Source organism: Salvelinus namaycush, chromosome 9 (assembly GCF_016432855.1).
Source record: "Salvelinus namaycush isolate Seneca chromosome 9, SaNama_1.0, whole genome shotgun sequence".
NCBI lineage: Eukaryota > Metazoa > Chordata > Actinopteri > Salmoniformes > Salmonidae > Salvelinus > Salvelinus namaycush.
Genome location: NC_052315.1, coordinates 32,222,903 through 32,247,602, shown reverse-complemented (window position 1 = coordinate 32,247,602; position 24,700 = coordinate 32,222,903). Strand labels below are relative to the sequence as shown.

The window sequence follows — 24,700 nt, the reverse complement described above, 5'->3', positions numbered from 1 at the left end:
GCTTGCACGGTGTCCTCCGGTTTGTATTCAGTTTGCAAATTACAGCCAAGACTCTGTTCAGAGGTGCTAACGCCAGCAGATGCTAGACAATCCTACCGGTCTGGTCGTCTCTTAAATCTTTACCCTGAGGAGGATGGGCTCCCAATCTCGTTTTCTTCTTAGTCAGGTTCCTTTTAAAGGTTTCCTATGGAGTTTTTCCCAGTAACCACGTTTCCTTCCAGTTTTTATGCGAGTGAAGTTATACCATATAAAAAAAATCACGAGAGCTGTGGTGGAAACAGGAAGTTTTGGTACAATTGTATAAATGCCGACAGATAATTTGTGCGTTCGACATGGTGGGATCTTTTTGTGTTGGTAATATTCATTATGCGAGAGATGGCGGTGCAGTGGAAACAACTTAATGTGCAAGTATTGATATATTATAACAATATCGAAGGTAACTTGGAGTCACGTGTGACGATATGGTGTGTGGTCCTACTACTAAGACTCGGGAAATCATACAGTTTATTAGGATACAGATGAAAGAAGTGATGATGAATTTCACATAAGTGTGCCGTGATGAGTTTGATGCTCCTTTCCAATAAATGTTGAGTGTGACATGATGATTGATGCTTGACTGCCATTTGACAATTAAAAATATTCTGTCTCTTATCCATAATAATCTCATCATGTAGACTCACTAGCCTACCCGTACATTGTGCACAGCCTACCCGCACTGTACAGTATCTGCCAGCTCTTGCCTAGAAGCGCACATGCTATGTACAGAGTAGGCACATTTGCTATTTAATGCAACAGTTTTTATGACAAAATTATCGGTAGAGTTTGATAGGCATAGAAACACAATGAACTCTAGATATTTATTCGGTACATGAAAGGTTGTGTGCATTACATCATTAGTGTGCACTACATCATCACATACTGATTTTTAACAGAAACATGTCAGTTTGGTGGAAACACCACTGGTGGGAAAATGCACACATTTTCTTTATGCAGAATTTTGAATATTCGTGTGTGAAAATCAGTTGCCAATTGGATTGAAATATAGCTACTATTACCTTTGTTTACTCTTTTGGGAGGTTTACTTATTTATAAGCACTTTGTGACAAATGTATTTGTAATATAGAGGTTAATAAAGGAGAATTAACTGCTTGGTTGACTGCCTAAAGCTTAAAGCCTGTCAAACCATTAAAAAAACAGTGTCCACAGATGTAGTGATAGAAAAAGGGAACATGGTGGGTTATTACGTAACACAGCCACGATAGACACACTGTTCACAGAGAGATGAAACTCGCCTCAAAAGTTGCCTCATAACTATGAATTATTAACCATTTGTCACTGGATACCACGGCCAAAACGTAATATATACGTGAATAGATTGATGAATATACATCAGGTATTTCTAGTAGTACTCTGTAGGGGTTTGAATGCTATGTGGTCAGCAGGCACATGAGGATACAGTCTAGCTCTAGATGGTGTCCAGTTACAGAAAGAAAAGGGGGTAGCATTTTGCTCCCAGTACCTGAGGAAAGCCGCTTCAAGGGCATAGGAGTCACACACAGAGCACAGAGGCAGCACACACACAGAAAGAGCTCAGCCCTGGTCCAGAGGAATTCCACTGTGAGAAACCAAATTCACTGTCTTCTTCTGTTTCACTTCAGCAAGCTTGAATTTAATCGATTTTCAAGGTATTGAATTACTGAATATTTGGTTTTTGGATTGCTATTATGTATCAATTCTTTGGCTACTGTAGCTGTCTATGTCTCTGAGAAACACTTAAGTATGTAATACTGTACTAGTGTAGTTAGTTACCATATGGATTTGTTGCTGGTGCTGTGTTGGGTGTCACCGTCTATGCACCTGATAGCTATAGGAAACATTTCAGATGTTTGACAAACAAAAGCAAGCAAAAGTTAGTTATTCTCTATCCCCCTTGTGCCACACAATAAGTGTGTGTAATGGGCTAACGGAAAGTTAATTCATAGGAAGTCTGCATCCTCACAATTGATTTGAAAAAGTAAATGTTAACTGAAGGAAATTAATTGTCTCATTCTTCAGTTGATATTGTTAAAATCTAAACTTTTAGCTGACCGGACACATATTATAAAGCTATACTGGAGAAATATCCATTTGGCACTGATGGAACTGTATTATGTATTTGGCACTGTATTATGGCCCTGATGATCAAACCTAATTATTAGAATAGTTTTTATGAATACACCATGCAAAATGTTTTGTTATGTGGTCAGTGGTGTAGTAGACTGCTCTTCCTAGTCTGCAGTGTTTATATTTATAAACCGGTCCTACTTCTGAGCGCATGCCAGTAACCCAGGCTACACCGGCCTCTATATCTGCCATTTCAACTTTGCCCTACTTGGCTGCCGGCCCGGCATATGACATGGAAAAAGGAATTCAAGCCCAACTTGTCAGTCAACCGGGCCACAACATAAACAGACTTATGACCTCCACATATAGTTAGAAAATATTTAACTAATACTTGAAATTACAAAAGGGCTGCCTAGGGCTATTTCTTAGTCATTGTTTCCATGAGTCTATGAAAATTAACGTTTCTCTCACCTGAAATTGATGAACGTTCGACTTCATTCCTGCATGCATCCATTCCCACACATTAGCCTAAAGTTGGTTTGGTTTTAACCATTAGGCTAGAGCAATAGTAATGGCGTCTTTTAGTAGGCACTAACTACGCCATGGCTCGTTGGCCAATGCCTATGGGAAAATTAAAACCTCTACTTCATCACCCTCCCGGATCCGGGATCCTCCTCATCAAAAAAGCTGACTAGCATAGCCTAGCCTAATGGGACAGGGATATCATATAATATAATTTTCATGAAATCACAAGTCCAATAGAGCAAATGAAAGATAAACATCTTGTGAATCCAGCCATCATTTCCGATTTTTAAAATGTTTTACAGCGAAAACACAATATTTATTTATATTAGCTAACCACAATAGCCAAACACACAACCGCATATTTTCACCATGTTTCCACCGCATAGGTAGCTTTCACAAAATCGACAAAATAGAGATATAATTAGTCACTAACCAAGAAACAACATCATCAGATGACAGTCTTATAACATGTTATACAATACATTTATGTTTTGTTCGAAAATGTGCATATTTGAGGTATAAATCATAGTTTTTGTCACGCCCTGGCCTTAGTTATCTTTGCTTTCTTTATTATTTTTAGTTAGGTCAGGGTGTGACATGGGGGATGTTTGTGTGTTTTTGTCTAGTCTAGGGTGTTTGTATTGACTAGGGGGTTTTGTAGAGTTCATGGGGTTGTGTTCAGTGTAGGTGTTTATGTAAGTCTATGGTTGCCTGGATTGGTTCTCAATTAGAGACAGCTGTCTATCGTTGTCTCTGATTGGGAGCCATATTTAGGCAGCCATAGGCATTAGGTAGGTTGTGGGTAATTGTCTATGTTTTGACGTTAGTTGCTTGTGTCTGCACTTTCGTTTGATAGCTTCACGGTCGTTTGTTGTTTTGTTTAGTTTGTATTAGTGTTTGTGTTCGTTTCTTCTTCTATTAAAAATAAGATGTATTTATATCACGCTGCGCCTTGGTCCTCTCTTTCACCTAGCATGACAGAATTACCCACCTTACCAGGACCAAGCAGCGTGATACAAGGCAGCAGCAGCGAACGCAGGACTATAGGAATTGGGAGGAAATTCTGGACAGCGGAGGACCCTGGGCACAACCGGGAGAATATCGCCGCCCTCGTGAAGAGCTGGAGGCAGCTAAAGCCGAGAGGCGGCGGTATGAGGAGGCAGCACGGAAGCGAGGCTGGAAGCCTGAGAGTCAGCCCCAAAAATTTCTTGGGAGGGGGCTACAAGGGAGTGTGGCGAAGTCAGGTAGGAAACCTGCGCCAACTCCCCGAGCTTCCGTGGAGAGCGAAAGTACGGGCAGACACTGTGTTATGCGGTAAAGCGCACGGTGTCTCCTGTACGTGTGCTTAGCCCGGTGCGGTACATTCCAGCTCCTCGTATCGGCCGGGCTAGATTGAGCATTGAGCCAGGTGCCATGAAGCCGGCTCAACGCGTCTGGGCTCCAGTGCGTCTCCTCGGGCCGGCATACATGGCACCAGCCTTACGCATGGTGTCCCCGGTTCGCCAACACAGCCCAGTGCGGGTTATTCCACTTCCCCGCACTGGTCGGGTTACGGGGAGCATTCAACCAGGTAAGGTTGGGCAGGCTCGGTGCTCAAGGGAGACAGTACGCCTGCACGGTCCGGTATATCCGGCGCCACCTCCCCGCCCCAGCCCAGTACCACCAGTGCCAACACCACGCACCAGGCTTCCAGTGTGTCTCCAGAGCCCTGTTCCTCCTCCACGCACTCGCCCTGTGGTGCGTGTCTCCAGCCCAGTACCACCAGTTCCGGCACCACGCACCAAGCCTCCTGTGCGTCTCCAGAGCCCTGTGCGCCCTGTTGCTGCTTCCCGCACTAGCCTTGAGGTGCGTGTCCTTAGCCCGGTACCTCCAGTTCCGGCACCACGCACCAGGCCTACTGTGCGCCTCAGCCGGCCAGAGTCTGCCGTCTGCCCAGCGCTATCTGAGCTGCCTGCCTACCCAGAGCCATCTGAGCTGCCTGCCTGCCCAGAGCCATCTGAGCTGCCTGCCTGCCCAGAGCCATCTGAGCTGCCTGCCTACCCAGCGCCATCTGAGCCGTCCGTCTGTCCCGAGCCGTCAGAGCCGCCCGTCTGTCCCGAGCCGTCAGAGCCGCCCGTCTGTCCCGAGCCGTCAGAGCCGCCCGTCTGTCCCGAGCCGTCAGAGCCGCCCGTCTGTCCCGAGCCGCTAGAGCCGTCCGCCAGTCAGGAGCCGCCAGAGCCGCCCGCCAGTCAGGAGCCGCCAGAGCCGCCCGCCAGTCAGGAGCCGCCAGAGCCGCCCGCCAGTCAGGAGCCGCCAGAGCCGCCCGCCAGTCAGGAGCCGCCAGAGCCGCCCGCCAGTCAGGAGCCGCCAGAGCCGCCCGCCAGTCAGAAGCCGCCAGAGCCGCCCGCCAGTCAGGAGCTACCTGAGCCGCCCGCCAGTCATGAGCTGCCCGCCAGTCATGAGCTGCCCTCCAGTCATGAGCTGCCCTCTAGTCATGAGCTGCCCTCCAGTCATGAGCTGCCATCCAGTCATGAGCTGCCCTCCAGTCATGAGCTGCCCTCCAGTCATGAGCTGCCCTCCAGTCATGAGCTGCCCTCCAGTCATGAGCTGCCCTCTAGTCATGAGCTGCCCTCCAGTCATGAGCTGCCATCCAGTCATGAGCTGCCCTCCAGTCATGAGCTGCCCTCCAGTCATGAGCTGCCCTCCAGTCATGAGCTGCCCTCCAGTCATGAGCTGCCCGTCAGTCCGGAGCTGCCCGTCGGTCTGGAGCTGCCCCTCGGTCCGGAGCTGCCCCTCGGTCCGGAGCTGCCCCTCGGTCCGGAGCTGCCCCTCAGTCCGGAGCTGCCCCTCAGTCCGGAGCTGCCCCTCAGTCCGGAGCTGCCCCTCAGTCCGGAGCTGCCCCTCCGTCCAGTGGCGCCCTCTAGGATGGTCTTCAGTCCGGGACTCGCTGCAAGGGTCGACGTTCCAGAGGCGCCACCAAAGCGGGTATTGACTATGGTGGAGTCTGGTCCACGTCCCGCACCCGAGCCGCCGCCGTAAGAAGGCCCACCCGGACCCTCCCCTTCTGTGTCAGGTTTTGCGGCCGGAGTCCGCACCTTTGGGGGGGGGGGTACTGTCACGCCCTAGCATTAGTTATCTTTGTTTTCTTTATTATTTTTAGTTAGGTCAGGGTGTGACATGGGGGATGTTTGTGTGTTTTTGTCTAGTCTAGGGTGTTTGTATTGTCTAGGGGGTTTTGTAGAGTTCATGGGGTTGTGTTCAGTGTAGGTGTTTATGTAAGTCTATGGTTGCCTGGATTGGTTCTCAATTAGAGACAGCTGTCTATCGTTGTCTCTGATTGGGAGCCATATTTAGGCAGCCATAGGCATTAGGTAGGTTGTGGGTAATTGTCTATGTTTTGACGTTAGTTGCTTTTGTCTGCACTTTCGTTTGATAGCTTCACGGTCGTTTGTTGTTTTGTTTAGTTTGTATTAGTGTTCGTGTTCGTTTCTTCTTCTATTAAAAATAAGATGTATTTATATCACGCTGCGCCTTGGTCCTCTCTTTCACCTAACGACGAGCGTGACAGTTTTACATTGCAGCCACCATCAAAATATAACCAAAGCAGCCAGAATAATTACAGAGAGCAACGTGAAATAAATAAATACTCATCATAAAACATTTATGAAAAATACATGGTGTACAGCAAATGAAAGATACAGCCAATATTTCCGATTTTTTTAAGTGTTTTACAGCGAAAACACAATATAGAATTATATTAGCTTACCACAATAGCCAAACACACAAACGCATTTATTCACCGCAAAGGTAGCTTTCGCAAAAACCAGCAAAAGATATAAAATTAATCACTAACCTTGAACAAATTCATCAGATGACAGTCTTATAACATCATGTTATACAATAGAATTATGTTTTGTTCGAAAATGTGCATATTTATAGCTACAAATCCTGGTTATACATTGTGAATACGTAGCATCGATTCACCAGAATCTCCGGAGATATTTTGGACACTCACCTAATCTGACCAAAGAACTCATCATAAACTTTACATAAAAATACTTGTTGTATGGCAAATGAAAGATACACTGGTTCTTAATGCAACCGCTGTGTTAGATTTTTAAAAATAACTTTACCATAACATACAGCTTGCGTTATTGTGAGACAGCGCTCACCAAAACGGCAGAGAATAGGAGTCAACATTTTACACAGAAATACGAAATAACATAAATGTTTTCTTACTTTTGCTGAGCTTCCATCAGAATGTTGTACAAGGAGTCCTTGGTCCAGAATAAATCGTTGTTTGGTTTTAGAATGTCCATTTCTTCTGTCGAATTCGCGCCACAATGCTAGCCAAGGTTGCTAACATTCCCATCCTCTCTTGACGCAAAGAACGGAAAACTCCAAAAGTCCCAATAAACGTTGAATAAACTGATAAAACTCGGTTGAAAAAACCTACTTTATGATGTTATTATCATATGTATCAAATAAAATCAGAGCCGGAGATATTCGCCGTGTATACCGAACGCTTTTCAGAAGACAATGTCGAGCTCCCCGGCGCGCCTTCGAAGACAAAGAATATTCCGGACCTGTCACTCCAAAAGCTCTTGTTCGGCCTCAGATCAAGCTAGACACCCCATTCCACCTTCCACTGCCTGTTGACATCTAGTGGAAGGCGTATGAAGTGCATGCATATCGATAAATAAAAGACAGTTGAATAAGCAGGCCCTGAATAAGAGCCTCGTTTTCAGATTTTTCACTTCCTACATGGAAGTTTGCTGCCAAATTAGTTCTGTTTTACTCACAGATATAATTCAAACAGTTTTAGAAACTTGAGAGTGTTTTCTATCCAATAGTAATAATACTATGCATATTGTACGATCTAGAACAGAGCACGAGGCCGTTTCATTTGGGCACGATTTTTTCCAAAGTGAAAACAGCGCCCCCGTATTGACAAGAAGTTAATGGTTTTTTTTGTGTGTTTTTGGATAAACTCCAAAAATAGGTTTTGTGGTAAACACAGGCTTAGGAGATCTTATACGGTTTGTTCTATGATCTTCATCGGCTAATGTAACTTTTTGTGAATTTCGAAGCATATATGTAATCAAAACAAGCACATAAAGGCTTCATATTCATAAAGATCATGTTAACTGACTGATATTATCTAATTTTAAAAAGTATAAGATCTCCTAAAGGCGCATACATAGGTTCCGTTTGGTCCTATCAGAACTCGGCTAGGAGAAGTGAACGTCTGTGCTCACATACTCCTTAAAGACCTTTGTTAGAAAAACTAGAAGAAAGCGGCAATATTACTGTTTGTCCCTAGAGCCACCATGACAACAACATTTCCATGCACTTCCTCAAAATAGTCAGAATGAATCAAAGAAAAATCAAGAAATCTGTAACACATTATGACTACCGACGTGAGTGCTATGGGGCGGTAATCATTTAGGCAGGTTAATGGCACACGTCAACACAATCATAACAGAAACCCTATACCCACTCTAATTCACATACCGCCCCAACAGATCCACAGATCACGCAATCTCAATCGCACTCCACACTGCCTTTTCCCACCTCGACAAAAGCAACACCAATGTGAGAATGCTGTTCATTGACGACAGCTCAGCGTTCAACACCATAGTGCCCATGAAGCTCTTCACTAAGCAAAGGACCCTGGGACTAAACACCTCCCTCTGCAACTGGATCCTGGACTTCCTGATGGGTCACCCCCAGGTGGTAAGGGTAGGCAACAACACATCTGCCATGCTGATCCTCAACACTGGGGCCCCTCAGGGGTGCGTGCTTAGTCCCCTCCTGTACTCCCTGTTCACTCGTGGCCAAGCACGACTCCAACTCCATCATTAAGTTTGCTGACGACACAACAGTGGTAGGCCTGATCACTGACAATGATGAGACAGCCTATAGGGAGAAGGTCAGAGACCTGGCAGTGTGGTGCCAGGACAACAAACTCTCTCTCAATGTGAGCAAGACAAAGGAGCTGATCGTGGACTATAGGAAATGGAGGGCCGAACAGGCCCCTATTAGGCCCCCGGGACTGAAGTGGAGCAGGTCAAGAGTTTCAAGCTCCTTGGTGTCCACATCACCAACAAACTAACATGGTCCAAACACACCAAGACAATTGTGAAGAGGGCGCGAAAAAACATTTTCCTCCACAGGAGACTTAAAAGATTTGGCATGGGTCCTCAGATCCTCAAAAACTTCTACAGCTGCACCATCGAGAGCATCCTGACCGGTTGCATCACCGCCTGGTATGGCAACTGCTCGGCATCTGACCGTGAGGCGCTACAGAGGGTAGTGTGTACGGCCCAGTACATCACTGGGCCCAAGCTTCCTGACATCCCGGACCTACACTACCGTTAAAAAGTTTTGGGTCACATAGAAATGTCCTTGTTTTTGAAAGAAACGCACATTTTTTGTCCATTAAAATAACATCAAATTGATCAGAAATACAGTGTAGACATTGTTAATGTTGTAAATGACTAGATTTTTTATGGAATATCTACATAGGCGTACGGAGGCCATTATCAGCAACCATCGTTCCTGTGTTCCAATGGCACGTTGTGTTAGCTAATCCAAGTTTATCCTTTTAAAAGGCTAATTGATCATTAGAAAACCCTTTTGCAATTATGTTTGCACAGCTGAAAACTGTTGTGCTGATTAACTTCTCTGCGCTACGGATCCCTTTTACGGGATCATTTTCCTAAACAACCGCTGAATTGCAGGACGCAAAATATTACTAAAAATATTTATAATCATGCAATCACAAGTGAAATATACCAAAACACAGCTTAGCTTGTTGTTAATCCACCTATCGTGTCAGATTTTGAAAATATGCTTTACAGAGAAAGAAATCCAAGCTTTTGTGAGTGTATCAATCAATGCTAGAACAGCTAGCCCCAAATTAGCATGGTCACGAAAGTCAGAAAAGCAATAAAATTAATCGCTTACCTTTGATAATCGTTGGATGTTTGCACTCACGAGACTCCCAGTTACACAATAAATGTTCTTTTTGTTCGATAAATATTAGTTTTATAACAAAAAAGCGCCATTTGGGTTGCGCGTTGTGATCAGAAAACCACATGCTCGTTCCGGTCCTGAAAGGCAGAAGAAAATTCCCAAACGTATCAGATTCAAAAATATTACTACAAATATTTATAATCATGCAATCACAAGTGAAATATACCAAAACACAGCTTAGCTTGTTGTTAACCTTTCTAGCCCAGGGGTTCCGCTAGCGGAACACCCACAACATTCCGCTGAAAAGGCAGCGCGCGAAATTCAAAAATATTTTGGGGAAATATGTAACTTTCACACATTAACAAGTCCAATACAGCAAATGAAAGATAAACATCTTGTTAATCTACCCATGGTGTCCGATTTCAAAAATGATTTACAGCGAAAACACAACATATGATTATGTTAGGTCAGAGCTAAGTCACAAACACACACAGCCATTTTTTCAGCCAACGATAGGAGTTACAAAATGCAGAAATATAGATAAAATGAATCACTAACCTTTGATTATCTTCATCAGATGACACTCATAGCACATCATGTTATACATGTATTGTGTGTTTTGTTCGATAATGTGCATATATATACAGTGGGGCAAAAAAGGTTTTAGTCAGCCACCAATTGTGCAAGTACTCCCACTTAAAAAGATGAGAGGCCTGTAATTTTCATCATAGGTACACTTCAACTATGACAGACAAAATGAGGAAAAAAAATCCAGAAAATCACATTGTAGGATTTTTAATGAATTTATTTGCAAATTATGGTGGAAAATAAGTATTTGGTCAATAACAAAAGTTTATCTCAATACTTTGTTATATACCCTTTGTTGGCAATGACAGAGGTCAAACGTTTTCTGTAAGTCTTCACAAGGTTTTCACACACTGTTGCTGGTATTTTGGCCCATTCCTCCATGCAGATCTCCTCTAGAGCAGTGATGTTTTGGGGCTGTTGCTGGGCAACACGGACTTTCAACTCCCTCCAAAGATTTTCTATGGGGTTGAGATCTGAAGACTGGCTAGGCCACTCCAGGACCTTGAAATGCTTCTTACGAAGCCACTCCTTCGTTGCCCGGGCGGTGTGTTTGGGATCATTGTCATGCTGAAAGACCCAGCCACGTTTCATCTTCAATGCCCTTGCTGATGGTAGGCTTTGTTACTTTGGTCCCAGCTCTCTGCAGGTCATTCACTAGGTCCCCCGTGTGGTTCTGGGATTTTTGCTCACCGTTCTTGTGATTATTTTGACCCCACGGGGTGAGATCTTGGGTGGAGCCCCAGATCGAGGTAGATTATCAGTGGTCTTGTATGTCTTCCATTTCCTAATAATTGCTCCCACAGTTGATTTCTTCAAACCAAGCTGCTTACCTATTGCAGATTCAGTCTTTCCAGCCTGGTGCAGGTCTACAATTTTGTTTCTGGTGTCCTTTGACAGCTCTTTGGTCTTGGCCATAGTGGAGTTTGGAGTGTGACTGTTTGAGGTTGTGGACAGGTGTCTTTTATACTGATAACAAGTTCAAACAGGTGCCATTAATACAGGTAACGAGTGGAGGACAGAGGAGCCTCTTAAAGAAGAAGTTACAGGTCTGTGAGAGCCAGAAATCTTGCTTGTTTGTAGATGACCAAATACTTATTTTCCACCATAATTTGCGCGGGTAATGGAGTTGCCAATGACTAGGGTTTTCAATTTGTCAGAGCTAATGGTGGGAGGCTTCGGTGGCTCAGACCCCGTAACGGGAGGAGTAGAGACCAGAGAAGGCTCGGCCTCTGACTCTGAGTCGCTGCTTACTGGGGAGAAACGGTTGAAAGTTTCTGTCGGCTGAATGAGCAACACCGGTTGCTCATTCCTACAGCATTTCCTTCCAGAAGCCATGAGAAAGTTGTCCGGCTGCGGGGACTGTGCGAGGGGATTTATACTACTATCTGTACTAACTGGTGGCACAGACGCTGTTTCATCCTTTCCTACACTTAAATTGCCCTTGCCTAACGATTGCGTCTGAAGCTGGGCTTGCAGCACATCTATCCTCTCCGTAAGACAATCGTTCTCCTGTATATTATGAGTACAGCGACTGCAATTAGAAGGCATCATGTTAATGTTACTCTTTAGCTTCGGCTGGTGGAGGTTCTGACGAACCACGTCCAGATAAAGCGTCCGGAGTGAAAAAGTTGAATGAAAAAAAGTAGAGCGAGGGAAAAACTAAAAATATAAACGGTAATTAAAAAGTAAAAAACGTAAAGTTGGCAGGTAGAAATGTAAGGTTAGCAACAAAACGCACAGCAGCATGTCAACAAGTCTACAGAACAGAGCAAACTTTCTCTAACCAGAATAGAAAAAGGAGTGGGAGGCCCCGGTGCACAACTGAGCAAGAGTACAAGTACATTAGTGTCTAGTTTGAGAAACAGACGCCTCACAAGTCCTCAATTGGCAGCTTCATTAAATAGTACCCACAAAACACCAGTCTCAATGTCAACAGTGAAGAGGAGACTCCAAGATGCTGGCCTTCTAGGCAGAGTTGCAAAGAAAAAGCCATATCTCAGACTGGCCAATAAAAAGAAAAGATTACGATGGGAAAAAGAACACAGACACTGGACAGAGGAACTCTGCCTTGAAGGCCAGCATCCCGGAGTCGCCTCTTCACTGGTGACGTTGAGACTGTTGTTTTGCGGGTACTATTTAATGAAGCTGCCAGTTGAGGACTCCAGTCACCCAAGTCATAGACTGTTCTCTCTGCTACCGGTACCCCCTGTATATAACCTCGTTATTGTTATGTACATTTTGCTATTTTTTTAACTTTAGTTCTTGAACTGCATTGTTGGTTAAGGGCTTGTAAGTAAGCCTTTCACGGTAAGGTCTACACCTGTTTTATTTTTATTTTATTTAAACTTTATATAACTAGGCAAGTCAGTTGAGAACAAATTCTTATTTACAATGACGACCTACCAAAAGGCAAAAGACCTCCTGCAGGGACGGGGGCTGGGATTTAAAATAAAAAAATAAATAACATAGGACAAAACACACATCACGACAAAAGAGACAACACTACATAAAGAGAGAAAATAAACTTGTATTTTATTTTATTTTAAGCAGTATAAGTTGATAGACAAATAACAAAGACAGTTTGCCCTCCTCTGTGCCAATAACAGCTAGATTTCAGCTCCTCTAATTAGGCCCCTCACTCAGACCACTTCCAGACAGTCCTAGACAGTCTTGCCTGAGAAATAACTTATTGCTAAGAACCTATTTTTATTTATTGTTGAACATTTTAATCGAACTAAGGTACTTAACCTGTTTGGCGTGCAAGCCCGACGTCGGTACATTTATGACAACAGCCACTTCAAGTGCAGGGCGCGAAATTCCAAATATATATTTTTTAAATATTTAACTTTCACACATTAACAAGTCCAATACAGCATATGAAAGGTACACATCTCGTGAATCCAGCCAACATGTCCGATTTTTAAAATGTTTTACAGGGAAGACAAAATATGTAAATCTATTAGCTAACCACGTTAGCAAAAGACTCCACTTTTATTACTCCATCAGTTTTTGACTCCATCAGTAGCTATCACAAATTCGGCCAAATAAAGATATAAATAGCCACTAACCAAGAAACAACCTCATCAGATGACAGTCTGATAACATATTTATTGTATAGCATATGTTTTTTTTTCGAAAAATGTGCATATTTCAGGTATAAATCATAGTTTACATTGCAGCTACATTCAGAAATTGCACCGAAAGCAGCCATAATATTTACAGACACCAACGTCAAATACCTAATTACTCATCATAAAACATTTCTGAAAAATACATAGTGTACAGCAAATGAAAGACAGGCATCTTGTGATGCCAGACAATATTTCCGATTTATTAAGTGTTTTACAGCGAAAACAAAATGTAGCATTATATTAGCTTGGCACAATAGCCAGAAACACTTGGGCGCCGGCGACTACGACAGATATATGAAATAACATCATAAATTGGGTCTTACTTTTGCTGATCTTTCATCAGAATGTTGAACAAGGTGTCCTTTGTCCAGATGAGTCGTTGTTTGGATTCAGAATGGCAACTTTCTCTCTCCATTTAGCAAGCGCGCTAGCCGGGTTGCACGGATCTCTCCATGTAAACAAACGGAAGAGAACGGAACACGGCAAAACTCCCGAAAAAATTTCAATAATCTGATGAAACTATATTGAAAAAACATACTTTACGATGATATGGTGACATGTATCAAATAAAATCAAAGCCGGAAATAATAGTCGCCTATAACGTCAGCAAAACAAAAGGCAACCCCAATGTCCAAATTGCGTTCTTCAGAGTACCGGAAATGGCGTACACGTCATTCCAAGAGGATTTATTCCATCCCAGATCGAGATAATCACCTCATTTCTTCTCTCACAGCCTTCTTGACACCCAGAGGAAGGTGTATGAAGTGTACGTAGACTCTTACGTTCATTGCCCATGTATAGGCATGAAGTTGAACAGAGCATCGATTTCTGACATTCCACTTCCTGGTCAGGAAATGTGCTGCAGAAGGAGTTCTGTTTCACTCAGAGAAATAATTCAAACGGTTTTAGAAACTAGAGAGTGTTTTCTATCCAATAGTAATAATAATATGCATATTGTACGAGCAAGAATTGAGTACGAGGCCGTTTGAAATGGGCACGATTAAACTGGCTACTCAATACTGCCCCTTGCAGCCATAAGAAGTTAAAACCTCTTTGGGATAGGGGGCAGCATTGGGAAGTTTGGATGAAAAGCGTGCCTAGAGTAAACTGGCTGTTACTCAGGCCCAGAAGCTAGAATATGCATATAATTAGTCGATTTTGATAGAAAACATAATGTCTGTGAGTATAACAGAACTCATATGGCAGGCGAAAACCTGAGAAAAATCCAACCAGGAAGTGGGAATTCTGAGGTTTGTAGTTTTCAAGTGAATGCCTATTGAATATCCAGTGTCTGTGGGGTCAGATTGCACTTCCTAAGGCTTCCAGTAGATGTCAACAGTCTTTAGAAGTTGTTTCAGGCTTCTATTGTGAAAGGGGAGAGAATAAGAGCACTCAGAGTAAGCGGCTCAGCTGAAAGCCATGAGTTGTTTATCGCAGTATTGTCCGGTTGAAACATTATTGAATATTTATGATAAAAACACCCTAAGGTTTGATTAGAAACATCGTTTGACATGTTTCTACGAACTTTAATGGAACTTTTTTGACTTTTCGTCTGGATGTTGTGCATATGCTTTGTGCATATGGATTACTGAACTAAACGCGTGAACAAAAATGATGTTTTTGGACATAAAGATTAACTTTACTGAACAAAACAAATATTTATTGTGTAACATGGAGTCCTGGGAGTGCCACCAGATGAAGATCATCAAAGGTTAGTGATTAATTTTAACGCTATTTCTGACTTTTGTGACACCTCTCTTTGGCTGGAAAATGTCTGTATGGTTTTTGTGGCTAGGCGCTGTCCTAACATAATCGCATGGTGTGCTTTCGCCGTTAAGCCTTTTTGAAATCGGACACTGTGGTTGGATTAACAAGAAGTTTATCTTTAAAATGGTGTATATTACTTGTATGTTTGAGGAATTTTAATTATGAGATTTCTGTTGTTTTGAATTTGGCACCCTGCAATTTCACTGGCTGTAGGCCAGGTGTTCCGCTAGCGGAACCCCCTTCCCAGAAAGGTTAATTGTTGAAATTGAGAAAAAAAAATGGCTGCATTGGACCTTTTAATATGGAGGAATGAAAAATAATCTATCTTTTGTATACTAGTGGTGCAAGGCTAAGCTGAAAATGTTGACTCAATAGTGCACTTTATGATAAAAGCATCAAATTTGACACATATGTAGATTAAAATTAAATATATAGATATGGAGCCACCCCATAGTGGGGGCTTGGCAGCCACTACAACTCCTAAATAACTCCATAATGTAAACACATTTGGTTTCGGTCAATGTCTCTACCATGTTCAGATGCAATTGGAGATGAGTTGATAGTCAATAGCTTTCCAAAGTTAGAACTAAAAGTTTAATGGCACTGGCACCAATACCGCCTATAACACCCATATTGGTGGCTATCTTAGGTCATACCGGTACGTCAGACTAGCTCAATCGCCAATTTCGCAACCTCTTAGTATCACAGAAACACTTTGAATTAATAACATAAACATTTTCAGGACAAGTTGCTATGGAGGAATTTGATCAAATGAAAAACATACAAAAAAGGGTCTATTTTTAAACATCAAATATATTATTATTTTTGGGTATTAAAACCAATAACGTGTTACAAAAAGTTAATGAAAGAAAGTGTTACTACTTCACAGACAGTATCTCTTCACAATCATTACCAATTTGGGGTAAAAATTTACCCCTGTTTGCGCTTTTAACCTGTTTGGCGTGCAAGCCCGACGTCGGTACACTTATGACAACAGCCAGCTCAAAGTGCAGGGCGCGAAATTCAAAATATATTTTTTTAAATATTTAACTTTCACACATTAACAAGTCCAATACAGCATATGAAAGGTACACATCTTGTGAATCCAGCCAACATGTCCGATTTTTAAAATGTTTTACAGGGAAGACAAAATATGTAAATCTATTAGCTAACCACGTTAGCAAAAGACACCACTTTTTTTACTCCAACAGTTTTTTACTCCATCAGTAGCTATCACAAATTCGACCAAATAAAGATATAAATAGCCACAAACCAAGAAACAACTTCATCAGATGACAGTCTGATAACATATTTATTGTATAGCATATGTTTTGTTCGAAAAATTTGCATATTTCAGGTATAAATCATAGTTTACATTTCAGCTACAATCAGAAATTGCACCGAAAGCAGCCATAATATTTACAGACACCAACGTCAAATACCTAATTACTCATCATAAAACATTTCTGAAAAATACATAGTGTACAGCAGTTGAAAGACAGGCATCTTGTGATTCCAGACAATATTTCCGATTTATTAAATGTTTTACAGCGAAAACAAAATGTAGCGTTATATTAGCGTAGCCACAATAGCCAGAAACACTTGGACGCCGACGACCAGTTCACATGCATGACAGATATTAGAAATAGCATCATAAAATGTTTCTTACTTTTGGTGATCTTCCGTCAGAATGTTGGACAAGGTGTCCTTTGTCCAGAACAGTCGTTGTTTAGATCTGGAACGGCAAATTTCCCTCTTCATTTAGCATGGGCACTTGCCAGGTGGCACGGATCTCTCCAACGTCAACAAAGTCAGAGAACGGAACACGGCAAAACTCCCGGAAAAATTTCAATAATCTGATTAAACTATATTGAAAAAACATACTTTACGATGATATGGTCACATGTATCAAATAAAATCCGAGCCGGAGATAGTTGTCGTCCATAACGGCAGCTAAACAGAAGGCAATCCCACTGTCCAACTGGCGCTGCCAAGAGTACCGGAAATGAGGGACACGTCATACAAAGAGCTTGTATTCCAATTCAGATGAAGATAAACACGACATTTCTTCTCTCACAGCCTCTTGACATCCAGAGGAAGGTCTATGAAGTGTACGTAGACTCTTACGTATCATGCCCATGTATAGGCAGGAAGTTGAACAGAGCATCGATTTCAGACATTCCACTTCCTGGTCAGGAAATGTGCTGCAGAACGAGTTCTGTTTCACTCAGAGAAATAATTCAAACGGTTTTAGAAACTAGAGAGTGTTTTCTATCCAATAGTAATAATAATATGCATATTGTACGAGCAAGAATTGAGTACGAGGCCGTTTGAAATGGGCATCTTTTACCTGGCTACTCAATACTGCCCCTTGCAGCCATATTAAGATAAAAATGTGCTGGCTCATTTAGGGTTAAAAAAGTTGAACGCCTCTCTGTCTATATCTCTCTTTTTTTAACAGGGTCTTCGACGTCACCGGGATGGCAGAGGCACATCAGGCAGTTGGCTTCCAGTTCACCGTCACCCCAGACGGCATCGACCTCCACCTGAGCCGCGAGGTACTCAAACACATCTACCTGTCGGGAGTGACGTCATGGAGAAAGCGCGCCATAAGATTTAAGGTTTGTTTTCCAATTATTAAGTAGCCCTACAGTTATTACCAATCCTGGACCTGATAGCTAGCTTGGTGTTTGTTGCAGTCCAGCAATAAAACAAATTATTCAAGTTATTATTATTGTCTTGATTGATTTAGGTGTGTGTAGCCTACTGCTGAGGTGGGACAGATGCTTGCACATCTAGGAATAGCTTAGTTGGTCTGTTTGTAGGCTAACTACCTAAATGAACATTGAATTATATTATTTTATTTCAGAATGGGATATTGACAGGGGTCTACCCTGCCAGCCCATCCAGTTTGCTGATCGTGGTGATAGCCATCATGAGCACCATATATGCTAGGATAGACCCATCACTGGGAATGATAGACACCATCAAGAGGACCATGTCTGTCAGGTCAGTGAGCAAATAACACAATGATGAACAGGCACTGTGGAACAGTGATACATCTTCTTTTCGGCCTGTGGTTATCTGTCAAAATAATTTCCTCGTGAAGGAAAATAAACATAATTTTGATTGTTTGATGGTTCGATTTTTTTGCCTTTGCTATTTTGTTGTGATAAAATTAGGTAAAGTTGTGTTCTCTCCTGTGTCCAGTGGCTACATGACAGTGATGAGTGCCATTCCGTTTGAAAAACAATTTTAAATAGTTTGCTTGCTGCAGTACCTGACTTCTCATTTCCACTCTCTCGTCTCCCCTCACTCCAGTGGCTACATGACAGTGCAGACCCAGACAGTGCTGAGTGCCATCCTGTTTTCCACAGGGCTGTGGCTCTCTCTCATCCTCATGCTGAGGTACACTCTCAAGGCCCTTCTCTCCTACCACGCCTGGATCTTTGAGTCCCACGGCAAAATTAGCTTCTGCACCAAACTCTGGCTGGTATGTCTGTTAAATGTCTCTATTTCAAAATCAACACGACCAAAAGAGCAGCTCACTCATAGCTCAGAATCAAGACAATATATTGTCTGAGCTCAGTATTTGATTATTCTGGCAATTAACCCAGTCATTGTGTTGAGTTGTTTCTCCTCAGAGTCTGGTGAAGATGTTATCTGGGCGCAGACCTCTCCTCTATAGCTTCCAGACCTCCCTACCCAGACTACCTGTGCCTAGCGTGGATGACACCATAACCAGGGTGAGAGAAAGAGAGATGTTTATGTGTCTCATATGCTTGGTTGAAATACAATATCAAACTGATAATTTGTTCAGGAGAGACGAGGACCAGTATATAACCATATATGTACACTACATATCGGTATTATATCATATAATCTCTCTATGACCTTGCAGTACCTGGAGTCAGTTCGCCCCCTGCTGGATGATGAGCAGTACAACCAGATGGAGGTGGTGGCCAATGACTTCAAGAAGGACCAGGCACCCAAACTCCAGAAATACCTCATCCTCAAATCCTGGTGGGCTACTAACTATGTACGTATTCCGATTGTTTCAAAAAAATGACTGTATTACTGTTTTGGGGAGTGTTAAAATTGCTGTTAAAAACAAAATAGTAGTTAAACAAATGATTGTAATAGATTGTTTTACCTGTTGCAGGTGAGTGATTGGTGGGAGGAGTACATCTACCTTAGAGGCAGGAGTCCCATCATGGTCAACAGTAACTTCTACGCCATGGTAAGACATGTCTGTACTGTACATGTACTGTAGACATTATACAGGGAACATGGCATTAATTAAGATGCATCCAGTAACCCTTCCCTAATGCTGTAATGATGATCTGATTTAGGATCTGCTGTACGTGACTCCCACACACAGACAGGCAGCTCGGGCAGGGAATGTTGTTCACGCTATGCTGCAGTACCGCCGCAAACTAGAGAGAGGAGAACATGCACCGGTAACGAAAACCCCCCTCACTTCTCTCTCACCGCTCTTCTCTCCCTCTCTCCCTTCCCCTGAGAGTATTTGGGTCCCTCCCCCATTTCCCTTGGACCCTTGGCCCTCTCTCTACCCCTTAAATAACCCAGGTCATCTCCCTCCTCCTTCTCTGTTAACCTAAATCATCCTCCCACTGCCTTTGACTTATTTCTGCTCTACTAAAGTAACCCCACTCTCTTAACCCCACTCTCTCTCTCTCTCTCTCTCTTCTCTCTCTCTTTTCTCTATATCTCTCTCCCTCTCCCTCTGTCTTTCTCTCACTAGTTGAGGGCTCTGGGGGTGGTGCCCATGTGTTCTTCTCAGATGGAGAGGATGTTCAACACCACACGTATCCCTGGTATAGAGACAGGTGAGCACACTGATGCCTGCTGGGGGCATAACACTATCAGACTATTGCTGGGTAGTTGCATGACTAAATATGAACATGCATTTGTGTAAGACACATATTCCGACAATCATAGACAAACGCTATAATTCAAGAGAAGCGTTATGTGGATCCCCCCACCCCCAAATAATGTTCTATGTTCTCTCCTCTCCCCCTCTCCTTCTCCGTGGTCCAGACTTTGTTCAGCACCTGAGTGACCGGAAGCACCTGGTGGTGTACCATAAGGGCCGCTTCTTTAAGGTGTGGCTGTACTACGGGGGACGTCACCTCTGGCCCTCTGAGCTGGAGACTCAGTTCCAGAGGATCCTCGACGACACCACGGAGCCACAGCCTGGGGAACTCAAACTGGCTGCCCTCACAGCCGGCAACAGGTATACACACATATAGGCATGAAAACGCAGACACACCTGCACACACACACACAGAGGGGTACATATACACTCCCCTTCCTTACACACACATCAGAAATAAAACAGCCACCTCTTCTCCAGAGTTCCGTGGGCGCGGGCTCGTCTGAAGTACTTCAGCCAGGGTGTTAACAAAGCCTCTCTGGAGGCCATCGAGACGTCAGCTTTCTTCCTCAGCCTTGATGACGAGGTGCATGGTTATGACCCTGACAAGCTGAGGTCATTGGACCTGTATGCCAAGTCCCTGCTGCACGGGAAGTGCTATGACAGGTGAGACAAACAGGAATTGCTATGACAGGTAGGACAGGACAGGAAATGAGGAAGAAAACATCTATTGTAAAGTAGGCCTATTTTTCACTAAACTGTAGTTTAGTGGTAAATTGCTGTTCTGTGCACTGCCTTGTGATGAGTGTGTTACAGTGTTTAACCCGATATGCATTCTTTCTCTCAGGTGGTTTGACAAATCTTTCACTCTGATCGCTTATAAGAACGGTAAACTGGGGGTTAATGCAGAACACTCGTGGGCAGACGCTCCCATTATAGGACACATGTGGGAGGTAATAACCATATTATTGATGGTGCATTAATGAACAAACAAGTTTTTCTAAAACACATTGTAAAGTGGGTGGTTCGAGCCCTGAATGCTGATTGGTTGAAAGCTGTGATATATCAAACCATATACCACGTGTATGATGTTGGTAACCAGTTTATAATAGCAATAATGCACCTTGGGGGTTTGTGGTATATTGCCAATATACCACTGCTTAGGGCTGTATCCAGGCACTCCACGTTGCATCGTGCTAAGAACAGCCCTTAGCCGTTGTAAATTGGTCATATACCACACCCCCGTGCCTTATTGCCTAAATATAGACTAAGTGTACAAAACATTAAGGACACCTGCTCTTTCCATGACAGACTGACCAGGTGAGTCCATGTGAAAGTTATGATCCCTTATTGATATCACTTGTTAAATCCACTTCAATCAGTGTAGATGAAGGGGAGGAGACGGGTTTAAGAAGGATTTTTAAGCCTTGAGACAATCGAGACATGGATTGTGTATGTCTACCATTCAGAGTGTAAATGGGCAAGACAAAAGTGCCTTTGAACAGGGTATGGTATTAGGTGCCAGGCGCACCAGTTTGTGTCAAGAACTACAACACTGCTGGGTTTTTCATGCTCAACAGTTTCCTGTGTGTATCAAGAATGGTCCACCATCCAAAGGACATCCAGCCAACTTGACACAACTGTGGGAAGCATTGGAGTCAACATGGGCCAGTGGAAGGCTTTCGACACATTTGTAGAGTCCATGCCCTGACGAATTAAGGCTGTTCTGAGGGCAAAGGGGGGGGGGGGGGGGGGGGGTGCAACTCAATATTAGGCAGGTGTCCTTAATATTTTGCACACTCAGTGTATGACATTGTGATTAATTGGGATGTGTGTTGTGTGAGTCTAATGATTGTTGTGCTGTCTCTGTGTAGTATGTCCTAGCAACGGACTGCTTCCATCTGGGCTACACAGAGGAGGGGCACTGCAAAGGAGACATCAACAAGGGCCTGCCTCCCCCCACCAAACTACAATGGGACATTCCACTGGAGGTATGGCTTCTAATGTGTTAGGGATAAAAGTTGTAGCTTTAGTAAAGAGGAAAGGGGATGAATGCAAATTCTCTCTGTAGAGTCAGTAACGCTAGTTTAGACTGTGTTGTGTTCAGTAGACCATTCAGTAGTTTCTACAGGCTGCCCTGTGTCTTGTCTGACCCTGTCTGTCCTCTGGTCTCTCCTCGTCCCTCAGTGCCAGGAGGTCATTGAGGAGTCCTACATGGTTGCCAAGGTGATCGCTGATGATGTGGACTTTCATGGCTGTCTGTTTGATGAGTTTGGGAAAGGCCTGATCAAGAAGAGTAGGACCAGTCCTGATGCCTTTATACAGCTAGCACTGCAGCTGGCCCAATTCAGGGTATGACTGCGTGTGTACGTGCGTGTGTGTGTATGTGTGTGTGTGTGTGCGTGCATGTGTGTATGCTTTCGTCATGAATAGTCATATGACACCTGGCCTGATGTCAACGGATGATACCAGACAAACAATACAACACAATGATTAGGTTAACATTAACACAAGACACTATCAAGTCCATAGCAATGCATCTGAATGTATTTGTTGTCTATGTGTTGTAGGATAAGGGGGAGTTCTGTCTGACGTATGAGGCCTCGATGACCCGGATGTTCCGTGAGGGTAGGACAGAGACGGTTCGCTCCTGCACCTCAGAGTCCACAGCCTTTGTCAGAGCCATGGAGGACAAGAACACTATGGTGAGGACACACCTCAGTTAATCATGTCAGAGAAAATATAGAATGAACTAATGACAACGCAAGAGCAGTAACAGTCACCTTCCACTTACATGCTAGAACATGCTAGACCATCAGATGGTTGACAGTATCTGATGTTAAACACAGTGTGGGTTCAGCACTGCAGGTCAGTAGTTCAACAGTCAATAGCCTTGTCTGTGGGAGTTACTGATAGAGAGTGACATGATGTAACTTCCAGTAAGGCTCAGGTCACTCTGACTGAAAACTAGGTGACCAGGACCCAAATGTCTGTTTCTGGACTCTGATCTCTGATGTACTTTTTACTTTTGCTCCAGCCCTGCGCTAACATACCTGATTTAGCTAATCAAAGTGCTGATAAACAGCTGATAGGTAGAATCAGGTGTGTCTGAGTAGGGCTGCACCGAATACCTGCACACTCAGTAGCTTTCCAGGTGGAGGGTTGGCCACCACTGCTCTATCTGTTATGTTTTTGAGCTGGATCTAGGTTTTGATTGAATATCCTTTGTTTTCTCTGTGGAAAGAGTGCCCAAAGGTTGGACCTCTTCCGGAAGGCCGCAGACAAACACCAGAACATGTACCGTCTGGCCATGACAGGCTCTGGCATCGACAGACACCTCTTCTGTCTCTACATCATGTCTAAGTACCTCAGCATCAACTCACCATTCCTCAAACAGGTGTGTGGGTGTGATGTTAACACCATTATACATGTTAAATGATACTTTGGTGACCAAGTGAAATGATATCAGAGATTTACGCTTACCCCCTCACCCTTCTCCCTCTCCATTTAGGTGTTGTCAGAACCCTGGAGGTTGTCCACTAGTCAGACTCCTCAACAGCAGCTCAACATGGTTGACATAAAGAAGTTCCCCAGATACGTGGGCGCAGGAGGGGGGTTCGGCCCTGTGAGTCAACCGCCCACACGCACACGCTACACACACACGCACACAGACAGACATACAGTAATAAATTAGCTGGTACCAGAATCCTACCTATCCTAAGTCCTACTGCCATTGTGTCCTTCTCTGTTACTTCTTCTATGTCTGCTTTTACTTCTATGAAGTGGTCAGAGTTAGGGGTGAGTAGTACTGATGTGTCTCTCCTGTGCCCCCAGGTGGCTGATGACGGCTATGGCGTCTCTTACATCATTATAGGAGAGAACCTCATCACATTCCACATCTCCAGCAAGTTTTCCAGCCCTGAGACGGTGAGACCACTGTCTAACACTACACAAACCTACTGAACCATACAGTATATAGCCCTCACATATTACCTTAATGGCAATCTAGGTGAATATTTATCAGGTTAAACAACTGTCTTGTTCTCTGTAGGACTCGTACCGCTTTGGACAGAACATTCGACAGGCCATGCTGGACATTCGTGCGCTATTCGACCAAAAAGACAAGAAGGAGAAAGAGATGTGATGAGTAGACAGACTGGAAGTTCTTTATAGCCTTCATACCACATTTTTGTGTTCTGTGACTTTACAACATTGTTTCCCAAACGGCTGGTCACGACTAGTCTCTTCTGGGTAACGACTTTAGACTGGGTCAAGTTATAAAACTTCTGGATATCTACTCAGATAGCAGGAGGAATTGCTTTGCAGAAAAAATGTATATTTAATAAAGCATTTTTACTATTTATATTAGACACTATCCTTTCTATAAAAGGGCAGTGAATTTTGAACCGATTCTGGCAAGAGCAATGGAGCACATAATGCCTTGGTGGCCATATAGACCAATTATTAATCTGATTTTGATTGTAGTAGAATGATATATGAATGTAGCCTTGTAAGGATAGGCCACTCATCTGTTTAGACAGAGGTCATAGTATTTGCTTCTGATTGTAATGTGTACACTTGTAAATACCACTGTTTTGAGTATTTTAAGTGTTGTACTATATATATATATATATCTGTTATGCTTATGCATTAATGTGTTTATTAGTATATTATAATAAAGGATATGTTGATTGTTTGACTTCTTCTTTGGACTCCAGGACAGTTAGAAATT

General features: G+C 43.3%; 1 protein-coding gene across 3 annotated transcripts; it reads left to right on the top strand.

The window, feature by feature from the left end:
* Positions 1–1,380: 1,380 nt before the first annotated feature.
* On the top strand, positions 1,381–24,667 carry LOC120053968 (carnitine O-palmitoyltransferase 1, liver isoform-like). 3 transcript variants are annotated; one of them, XM_039001310.1, is made up of 19 exons: positions 1,381–1,685; positions 17,533–17,692; positions 17,941–18,080; positions 18,393–18,564; positions 18,716–18,817; positions 18,973–19,110; positions 19,234–19,311; positions 19,424–19,531; positions 19,837–19,921; positions 20,133–20,328; positions 20,449–20,634; positions 20,816–20,921; positions 21,843–21,959; positions 22,156–22,194; positions 22,539–22,673; positions 23,213–23,365; positions 23,480–23,593; positions 23,803–23,895; positions 24,020–24,667. In XM_039001310.1, the coding sequence occupies exons 1-19, from the start codon at positions 1,447–1,449 to the stop codon at positions 24,110–24,112; spliced, it is 2,454 nt and encodes an 817-aa protein (XP_038857238.1). In that variant the 5' UTR covers positions 1,381–1,446; the 3' UTR covers positions 24,113–24,667. The 3 variants fall into 3 exon arrangements, with proteins under 3 accessions (XP_038857238.1, XP_038857237.1, XP_038857239.1); XM_039001309.1 differs by having other exon boundaries at positions 1,383–1,685; positions 22,156–22,320; XM_039001311.1 differs by having other exon boundaries at positions 1,534–1,617; positions 22,156–22,320.
* The last annotated feature ends 33 nt before the right edge of the window (positions 24,668–24,700 follow it).